The following is a 10,940-nucleotide window of genomic DNA, read 5'->3' on the forward strand; positions in this document are numbered from 1 at the left end:
GTTACACACTGGACCTTTAAAGAGTTATATACAATGACACATTGCCTGATTTTGATTTTGTATCATACATGGGTGAAGGATCATGTACACCAGTGCTTCCAAAAGTTTGAACAACAAATGTTAGATTATTTTGTGACAAAATGGTGACAGCGACAGCATAATCTAATGGACCTGGTGCATGATCTTATAACAAGTGGAGTGTCAGCTCAGTATAAGACTTGTTGGACTCATATTGAGAAAGGAAGATGCAAAATTATAATGAATTAGGTTTTGAATCTTCTCCCCTACAGTAGTGTTCTGTTGTGTGTTACTGAACATAGAGTTAACTGAGGGTAGACAAATAACTTATAAGAAATAACTGGTGATTATATCCCCATAAAAGGATATAATATCTTATAACTTATTTTCCTTTTCACTTTCTCTTCTACCAAGAGCAAACTCTCAATTGGCTTGTGAGAAACTCCCTGATATCCTGATCCTGTACTCTTATAGTGAAACTAACTGCTCCGCCATCACGTCTGTTTTCTGTGTCAACCAACGTCTGTGGCTGAAAGTTCATAAACCAAACAGACTCAGCACTCCAGGAAGTGAAATGAAAGCTCACAGCAGGTGGGAGTGAGAGTACAGTGGTTAACTTGTGCTGCCTGTGGCCACCTGCTCTACTATCAGTTTGAAGAAAAGTTTTTTTTTTCATTTAGACTAAGGTTCGCAACTGATATGAAGCAATATAACAAGATTTATTGTCTCAAAGAAAACAGGTCAAGGAAGCGAGAAAACAGCAGATGCACTACTGAACAATACTAAACGTATACAAATTACTGCAATTATTAACAGTTGGTTTGTTGTTTCTTACATTTAGTCAGTAAAATACTATTATTTTGCTTCCTACACGTTATTCACCATTTTTTAATGCCTTGACATAACTTAACATAATATAAAAACACTCATCTTTGTCATTAAAACCTTTCTTATATAATCCAGAACCAGTTTTACATCCTCATTTACACCTACTTTTGACATTTGAATCAACAGTTAGTTTGAAAATGTTATTATAACTTCCTCCAACAAAACGACTCCATGCGTGAAATGTGATTGTCACAGCTGAACACAGAGTGAAGTCTCATTCCTTACATTAATAAATCAAATGAATATAACCATTTTTTTGCATTTAAATCTTGGCAAACAAACACACGCGTTTGGTGCGTGTGAGCACACAGAGCTTGGTATGAAACCCTTCAAATACAAAAATAGAGAATGTAATATTTAGCACTCTGATCATTTGGTATTAATAGTCAGCAGGGTCAGCAATGACTTCACGTCGCAGCATCAATCTGGATCACCACACTGACCTCGTAAACTTTTCAACACCCGTCTGCCTGCTGAGAGAGCGAGAGAGTGTCTGCGTGTGTTTCACCCTACAGATTTTTTCTTCATGGTCTCTGTCGTTCTGAAAAAAAAAACTACAACTACAAGCATGTCAGCTCTAATTAGATGCTTCACACATACTTTTAATGTGTCGACATTATCTGTCCACACAATGTTTCCCGTCTCTGTCTAACCACTGCTGATCCGTATTCTAGAACTGGTTTTGCTACGTTACAAAATATATTACAAAACACATGTCTGACATTGTTAGTCAAAGCGGTGGGTCTTCACACGAATCAAAACCAAAAGAAAACCAGAGCCGGAACTAAAAACATGAACCGGTGCTCTGGGCTATAAGCTGTGACACACTGAACATGTAGTAAACATATATCTTGTTGAGGCAGGTACAAAGTGACACAGAACTTGAGGGAATTTCCACAAAAATTAAAGGCTATTAAATGTATTTTAATACATATTATTCCAGATTGAGGGAGGCTCATACATACAAATTCTGCAAAAAATGTTTAAATAAACAGCATTTATAGTGTCTTGTTTCTGATAAAATGTTTTCAAAATGTCTTCTTCTCTTTTGGGTGACACTATCTCTGAATACCTAATACAATATATATAACTTCAAACCATAAACAAACACTAAATCTGAGATTGTTTCCACTTTCATGTTTGTATAACTCACTTCAGTCATTTTACTATCCCAGAAAGGAAACTTGACTTGCAGTCAGGTGCACAAACATAAAAAACAACACCACAAAATGTTTCCTGTACATACAATCTACAGAACACTCACCCATAAATGAAATCTGGAAAGGGGAGGATTCCCTGTCCCAGATTTCATCGTATCTCTAAATCCTCAACCCTTTAACCTGGAGCTGGATTTGTTCAGTCAGCAACCAGATAACTGTTTTCCACTGTACGGCCTGTTGTAATTCTCAGCAGGGAAACACTGTTTGGTTAAATATTAACCGTTTTATGGTTCTGTTTTAATGCTGGGTGGCATGCATAATGACATCCCAGTTATAGGACCAGCACGCACACAGAAGGTAAAGGCTTTCCTAAATGGAAAATCAGCACTGAGGTGATTTCATCGACCCGTAAAGGCTTCCCTGGAAACAATGTATGACCCAGAGTGAATGAAAACACACAGACACTTGTTACACATGACCAAAGAGGTGGAAGTTTCTAAATCAGTCATGTCATTCATAATGCACAGCAGTGTTTCCTCTTGTATAATGCATTTCGGGTAAAGTCATGAACTCATGGTACTAATGTAATTCAGCGCTCTGATTACTTGGTTTTGACATTTCACTATTTCTAAACTCCTTAAGCAACAATTTGTTCTAAGAAAGACTGTATTCAGTGAAAGTGAAAGTTAAAACATTTTTGTAGTAGGCAGAATAAACTAGAAGTTTCTATATTACCACATTCAAGGCGTTGTACTGGAAATGACAGGAAATGAGGGATAAAGAAGGAAAAGAAAGAAAGGAGAGAAGGCAGAGGAGGAAAGAGCCCTGCTTCTCTGCTTAAAAATACTCCATACTTCCATCTGCTAATAAACTTACTAATAGTGTTTTTAAGTCTAGTTTTTGTCAGTGTTACTATATTTGTATAGCCCTGCTTCTTTGGCAATACAAAATCTGTCTTTAAAGTCTCAGACATCCCTCTGCAAACTGTGGTCGCAGACTTAGAGGACATTTTTAGGCTCATTTTGGTGAAATAAAATATGGTTGTCGGATTATATTGAGCATAAACTGCAGAGAAGAAGATTGTGGAGCTGGAACAGAGACATTTCTGGATGTTTAGATTTTTTTCACCCCAGTATGAAAAGTTAGGACAGCAGCTGCTCGATATTAAGGATGAACATTTCAACAGAAACTAATACATGCCTTGTCAAACAGCAATAAACTATCTGGGCACAATTTTTGAATGTCTTTGGGATCAAATAACATAGTCATGATCGCATAGGCATCCAGGAATTGAGCGAAACTAAGTAATGTAAACAACTATCCGAGCTTTATCTCGGGATAGGCCCACAGCCTCAGACTATAAAAAAACCCATCTTAGATAGCTTACAGTGAAGAGACAGAGAAGAAACATGAGGTACAGGGAGATAAATGGGTATGGCACATATTAGAACCAGGGTTCTGTGGTTTTATTCAACACATCTTAAGCCAATTGGCTACCAGAATGTAACTGCTAACACCTATTTAACTACAGCAGCTTTACTACCAATAGAAAGAAAAACTACTACTTCTTCCACTTTCACAAGTAGTGAAAGCAAGTGGTTATGTAGTAACAACAGTTTTACTTTAGAGTAAATAAAAAAGAGAAGCATCCATACCCCCACTAATGCCAAAGACTAATGTAATGCTGGTACAGCTGCAAACTGCTTTCTCTTACAGCTACTGCTAGCAACTTTTATACAGTAGTACAACTACATCATGTGTTTTTAAGGTAGAAACACAACTTCACTGACAGGAGGTCAGGGAATCCCCGTCAGCAGGTGAGCAAACAAGATCAACCGATTAAGACTAATACAGTAAAGCCACTTCACTGCTATAAAACTGGGTACAGTGAATTTAATATTGGAAGAAAAGGAAAATATGTTCTTTACCTACCTAACCAGCTGATTGTCAATTCTTGAGAAAGGTCATTTCACCTTTATAAACAAATTATAAGCTCTACATTTAGAAAAATATATCACTCTTGGATTAAAAATCAGCACAGGATCAGATGAAGATAGGAGCCGATCCCAGTTCACTGTCTATCTGTCTAAGCTCATAGTTTTATACCCCGGCTGTTGACATGTAACCACAGAATAAATAACTGTTGTGTGTCATTCAGCTTGAACAGCATTATTCACTCGTTAGTGTGGAATGTCTGGAATGGGAATCCATGTCCGTTTCAAAAAAGGGGGAGCGCACGGAGAGGAAGGGGGAGAGGGAGAGGGAGAAGAGTCATTCATGAGTTGTTCACTTGTTTGTTGTTTGTCGTCATTTGATTAGTTTTATTCAGGAAGAAATGGTGACATAATGTGAGAGAAAGAACAGGGATGAGAAGGAGAGGGGGAGGAAAAGAGAGAAGAAAGGGACTAAAAGGGAGGATGGGAAACAATTAAAAAAAGAGTTGGAAAAAGGGGGGGAAATGCAAAGAGGGATAGGGACGGAAATGAAAGAGCGCCAGGATGGAGGGATGGGAAGAAGGATGGAAGAGTTTGAAAACGAAGGAGGGAGGAAAGGTGAGAAGGAGAAGAGGAAATTAGGGAGGAAGAAGAGATAGAGGGGGGGAGAAAAAATAGCAGGGAAGGGAGGGAGGGAAGACAGAAGGATGAGAAAGAAGGAAAAAATAGATGAGGGAATGGTGAGAAGAAGTAAAAGAGGAAAAGAGTGAGGAAGAAGGCGGGGGAGAGCATATGGGAAGGAGACAGAAAGGATCAAAAGAAAGACAGAGAGAGGAAGAAGTAGATAAAGTTAATAAAAGAAAGAAAAAATAGGAAGAGCGAGAGAGAGAAGAACTCAAGACAAGGGATTAAAAGAGAGAATAGGACATATGAGTTGGGATAGGGGAAGGGAGAGGCAAGAAGAAAGAAAAAAGGGAAGAAGGGATGAATAAAAAGGAGAGGACGAGAGATGAAACAAAAGCAAAAACAACAAATTTTAACAAAGGGGAAAGAAATGAGAAATAAAAGAAGGAGATCACAGGACGGAGTGAGAGAACCGGACGATATCAGGGAGAAAGAGGTGAAAAAAGGGGAGGAAAAAAGAAAGAGGGAGAAAAGATAAGAGGAGAGATCTTAACAGGACCGAGGAAGAAGGGGAAAAAGTGAGGAGAAGATTGAAAGAGTGAGGAAAGAGGAAAAGCCTGGGATGGGAGGAAGGAAGAAAAAAAGAGAGGCAGGGGAGAGGGAAGGGGAGAGGGAAGGGGAAGGGGGGGGGAAGCCTGTCCTCTTATGGCAGAGCTCGGGGTTGCTCGATTGCATCATCGCAGCATAATCCTTCTATAAATAGAATGACGTCACCCTCCCTCTCCACTCTCGCCCCTCCCTTCTCTAGTAGCATTCCTGTGTCGTCACCCGGCCACGCCCCCCCCTGTTGCTCTATAAAGGCGGGTGATGCAACGCACCGACTCCAAGCGCAACTGTACGCACCGACAGCAAGAGGAACAGAGAGAGAGAGAGACTGAGCTTTATTAGAGGAGGTTGTAGTTCTTCTGACCCACTCACTCACAGCTTTAACAGGTAGGTTGGACTTCAGGGGATGGGGTTTGTTGTAGTGGTGGTGGTGGTGGGGGGGTTGTTTTGAGGTGGTGTTTGGGTTTGTGTTGTCCCGGTTGGTACAGCGGAGAAGTCCCGGTGCGTCTCTGCGCTCCGCTGTCCGGGGACACTTTACTAAAACTTCTGAACTTGATTTCTGCCGGTCAGATTGAATTAAAACAGAGAAGAGAGAAGCTGTGTGGTTCATATTTAACAATAATGTGTGATTGTAAAACTATTTTCATTCTAATATAACACTTTTGAGCGATTTTAACTGTTGAAATGATGCGATTAATCTAATCTGCTCGGTCTATGTTATACATTATAATAACCTAAATAACTTAAACTTAACAAACAATATACACTTGCATGTTCTAATTAGGCTTTTCTTCATTTATAGGGTTTAGTGAAGTTTATTTTGCCGTTATTTATATATTTCTCTTACTTAGGAAATGGCAAAAATGTTTAAAAAATGGTAAATAAGTAATATAATTATTGTGTTCCTTACTTTGAGACTCTTCTCTGTAGAACAGGGAGAATATAGATATATTATTATATAACTTCATGTGTTTTTGGAACATGTAACTTTACGTGCGTGACATGTTTGTTTTGGTTTTGGTCTTACAGAGCTGATAAACATCATAATCATCTTATCAGGCTGGCAGTCATAATTCTCCATGAGTCGCTCCTCTGTTTAGATAACAAACATCCCCACCTATTAATGATTCTCTTTAATTGCTTATGGCATTAATCCCAAAAGGCAAATATTAGTTCATATGCAATAAAGCATATTTGGCTCTGTGACCATAAATTATTTCTCCTCCTTCTCCATGTCACCTTAGATAACCTGAAATCTCATCTTATAACTTTAGTTTTTTATAGTTTTTGTGCAATATTTAAGATCTGTAGCATGATTACTCAACAAGAAAACTATCACTCTATTATCGCCATAGTCTCTTTGTAATTTTTTTGTGGTTGTTAATATTTTTAATCTACTAGCCTATAATATTACTACAGTAAGTTATTTTGTGTTTGTGCTACTTAATATTGATATAATAATGATAAACTGCCCTTGCCAGGTTTAATTGTATTTTGATCCTATATGTTATCGCTATAATATCGTTATAGGCATTTATAATATTTTAGCATTGCGTTTATAAGGACTTTTTATAGTATTTTTTATCTGAACCAATTCATATTCATGAACCAATTTTGCACAACATGCTTCTAAATTGTATTGTTTGTAGCTGTATCAGACAGACCCTCCTAAAAAATCCCAGTGACTTTGACTAACATGATGATAATCGTGTGACTCTTGTGTTTCCAGAATGATGCTGCAGCACTCAGGTCCCTCGCTGGCTGACATCAGCTGCTCCGCCCTGGTGCCCTGCCTCTCCCCGCCGGGCACACTCACCCTGGACGACTTCACTGACTTCACACCCATAGTGAAAGAGGAGCTGCGGCTGGCCATCCAGTCCAAGCGCCTGTCCAACGGGCTCAGCGTCGACATGAGCTCCGACGGTGCCAGCTCCAGCTCGGACCGAGCCTCGGAGCACCTCGCCTGTGGATCCGGAGTCAAGAGAGAGGTGAGGTGGAGGGAAACTGCAGCATGAAGTCTTCTGTATTTTTTGACACTGACTGTGAAGCATGAAGGGGTGAAATATTGACTGTTTATATTTCTTTCTCTGGTTTTTAGGCGACACCTCAGGAACACGAGAGGAGGAAAAGGAGGAGGGAGAGGAACAAAATTGCTGCTGCCAAGTGCCGCAACAAGAAGAAGGAGAAGACAGAGTGTCTGCAAAAGGTAGTTTTAAACTTCTATCAATTTCAGAGAAGATAGCTGAGCTCAATTTTGTTTAACCTAATTTATCTACAGTACAAAGTAGCTTGCCTAACAAAGATTTAACATTCAAAGTAACATAAAAGCACAGCATTAACAATCAATTTCTCCTTCCCCCTCTCTCTCTTCTATAGGAGTCAGAGAAACTGGAGACTGTCAATGCTGACCTGAAGGCTCAGATTGAGGAGCTGAAGCAGCAGAAGCAGCAGCTGGTCTATATGCTCAACCTACACCGGCCCACCTGCATCGTCCGAGCCCAAAACGGCCAAACGCCTGAGGACGAGAGAAACCTCTTCATCCAGCACATCAAGGACAGCACCTTACAACTCCACAACATCACCTCCTCCACTGCCACCACCACCTCCACCTCCTTTTCCACATCCATCTCCACAGTAGCAGACGGAGGATTTCTGTCCCTCGATCACATTCAGTGTCCCAGTCACCTATGAGCAATCAGGTGTTTTCCCCCTTTTCTAAGACTTGCTTCCACCTGCTGCCATTAATGTAGCACATCCAGTGGTGGCAGGTGGAGCCGTTACAGACTTATGACCTGAGAATGACGTGACGTACAATAAATGCCACCTTTGGATGACTCCTCGGTCCTGTTCGCCGTCCACAAAGCTGCTAGAGAGAGTGTTGCATAAAATGACCTCAATGCCTCCCGCTCCCTGAAACCTTTGCTGCTGATTGGGCAGGAAGTGACATACCATGGACATCACCTTGACATGCATTGTGTATTTTTTTTTTTAAGCATTACAGACAGTCAGGGCCAAGGACAGATGCTAAAGCACTAAAAGACAAAACAAAACATCATTTTTTATTTACTGGTATTTTGAATAGATGAGAGTCTGATTTAGTGTCTGATTTTTGTACCATAGCGGGATTTCAAGGTGATAAAGGCACATAATTTAACGGTTCACCCACAAAGAAAGTAGACACAGATTGACCGTGTGAGTGTGTTTGAGCTGCAAGTCACTGACTTAAAACAAGACATTGTTGTTTGTGCTTAGTGTATGAGAAATAGTATATTTATTAAGTAACTACTGTATGATGTGTTATTGCCGTATCAACCCTGTCTGCTTGTCCTTTATCCAATATGAACTACTAAATTTGCTGCTACTACTAACCACTCAGGACCTAACTGTAGAAGTTGATTTTTTTTTTTTGCCCCATTTAAGAGCTAACCTCTCAAAAAGTGTGAATACAAGTGTGAGGTTGTTTGCTATCAGTCAGGGTAGGAGTAGCAGTCACAAAAGGGAAATGAACTTTGCAGGCAGGGTTTATAATTCTGCACTTAATGAGAAAAGCATAGTAAAAATTATAATCGTATATGCAGATGATATCTTACTTTTCTTAATCATTTGAAATGAATTGGTGAGCAAAGTTGTCCCAAAAAATGTAATACTGTACATAATGTCACAAGTACACTTTATTTATCACTGCGTTCCCTCTTAAGTTAAACAGAACTAGTGTTGCTTTTTACATCTTCTGTGACGATGGAGCTTCACAAGTACAAGTGTTATTTTTCAGACATGTTGTTTTCTACCTAAAATCTTGTATATTGTATTGACTGCGCATTCACTCTGTACTGTGCTACTGTATGTAAACACCGGATGCCTCTTTTGGTCTTGACAGAGCAAAACAAAAAAGATTATTTTTTAAAATGTATTTTATTAATAACATTTGGTTTGGAAGTTGTGTTCACTAGATATCATTAGCTAGGTATCGGAAGTGTTGTATCAGCTTTCGGCTGGTCCTTTAACACGCTTGACTCTGAAGTTATGCAGGATGATGTAATATTATACTGTGTGTTATGAGCTTTATCACTTCAAATTACTGCCAAATATGTTTCCCTCCTTTTACTCCCGTTTCCTTGCTGGCCCGTTTGCTTTAGAGTGAAATGTGGTTTATTGCGCAAGCAGAAACTGAAGGGGGACACCATAGAATCAATCCATAGTGTTCATCAGTAGCAATGCATCTGCAAGGAAGACCCTGAAACCATCAATCATTGCAATTCACTGTATAGCTAACACATCAAAAGGGAAACTCTAATAGATAATATATATAATTTAAGTAAGTGGCAACACTTCACCAAGCAGACATCTTTGCATACATTTTTTTAAACTGTTCATAACAGAAGAGTAATAATTTATGAACAAACAGCACATTACTGTATATCCATTCACGGTGAGGACTGAAGTTTTATATTTTATGTTTGCATGGTAGAAATTTAAGAGTAGAAGGTTTATATTGTTTATCGTCTGTAAGGAAAAAAAACATGTGAGAGTCACACAGTTAAAGGGACGCAGGCGTCTGCGTGTGTTCATAGCGTGTGTGTTGTTTTTGTGGTTGAAGTTGTTTATTGTCTCGTCATGGCTAGATAGCTAATAGGCACTGAGCTCGATGCATATATGTATTCTATGTATTCTATTGTGCCTACTTCTACTGGAGGCTGTTTTTTGGCTGTTTTTTCGGCTCAACTGTGGAGCATCATAGCCTAACTGAATAATCTGTAGGCTGTCAGGTACAACTGCACTGCTACTACCAATGTGTACTTCCATCTCTGTGATCTGTCAACTTTTGTTTTTGATACTTTGTTAATTAAAAATGTGTATTGCAAATGATACCGTGGTGGTCTGTGACACTGTCTGAAGGTGATTTAATTTATGGTTATAGGTTAGTGTGAGTTGTAATGTAAAAACATGCTACTAATGTTATAGCCACTTCCCATTCACCTACATCACACATTCAAACAGACAAAAAAGTTCTTGTCGAGATAACAGGCTTAAATAATTTATTAGTGCCCTCAGTAGCTGTTGGCTTCTATTTTACTTAAACACCCACACACATTTTTGTTACTCAGTTACATCAGCCTTTCTATTAAATGGCATGAGGATAACATGAGGAAAAACAACCGTTTCCTCAGAATATATACTAATATATATACTAAAAAAACATTCATTTCTAGATAAACACGGGGAAGCAGCTGTCAGAGGAATTACATTTTTATAGTTGGCGGGTCATCTCTTTAGGCAATTCATGTTTTGTTGACACCTAGAAAATTTCATAACATAACACGAGTTCACCTACAAACTGAGCTCAGAGCAGCTGTGTCTGTACTGAAGAGAGGGACAAGACTGGGCATGTTAAATAGAGAGGGGGGGCGGAGAGAGAAGAGAGAGAGAGAGAGAGAGAGAGAAGGGTGTAGTCCCATATCAGCTAATCGGATAGGACTTGTATTATCTGTGAAGATAAGCTCTGAAATACTGTTCAAATAACAAACCCATCACTCCCAACTGATATCACCACTGGATCTACAGACATGGACAATACACACTCTGGATGAACAGAAATAGTCAACCACTTTTCAAATGGTGAAGAGTTAACTTTTACAAAAGAGCTTGTTTCCTCTCATGGATTTCATTTTTGTATGTTTACTTCTTGTGTTCAAGAGTTCTGGTATGTTAC

At 39.2% G+C, this 10,940-nt stretch overlaps 1 protein-coding gene across 1 annotated transcript; it reads left to right on the forward strand.

Annotated features, from left to right (window-relative positions):
* The first annotated feature begins 5,496 nt into the window (after positions 1 to 5,496).
* Positions 5,497 to 10,096, forward strand: atf3 (activating transcription factor 3). The gene is made up of 4 exons (XM_035679010.1): positions 5,497 to 5,617; positions 6,960 to 7,218; positions 7,329 to 7,436; positions 7,607 to 10,096. Exons 2-4 carry the CDS (start codon positions 6,961 to 6,963, stop codon positions 7,919 to 7,921), a joined length of 681 nt encoding a protein of 226 aa, XP_035534903.1. The 5' UTR covers positions 5,497 to 5,617; position 6,960; the 3' UTR covers positions 7,922 to 10,096.
* The last annotated feature ends 844 nt before the right edge of the window (positions 10,097 to 10,940 follow it).

The sequence above is a fragment of the Morone saxatilis genome, unplaced genomic scaffold (assembly GCF_004916995.1).
Source record: "Morone saxatilis isolate NCDOM2014 unplaced genomic scaffold, NCSU_SB_2.0 Contig7, whole genome shotgun sequence".
Classification (NCBI taxonomy): Eukaryota; Metazoa; Chordata; class Actinopteri; family Moronidae; genus Morone; species Morone saxatilis.

Bases quoted from the DNA above. Each gene is read 5' to 3' on its own strand.
- atf3 (XM_035679010.1), top strand. From the start codon at position 6,961: ATGATGCTGCAGCACTCAGGTCCCTCGCTGGCTGACATCAGCTGCTCC. The intron at 7,219-7,328 runs GTGAGGTGGAGG...TCTGGTTTTTAG, and splicing joins GATCCGGAGTCAAGAGAGAG to GCGACACCTCAGGAACACGA. The intron at 7,437-7,606 runs GTAGTTTTAAAC...TCTCTTCTATAG, and splicing joins AGACAGAGTGTCTGCAAAAG to GAGTCAGAGAAACTGGAGAC.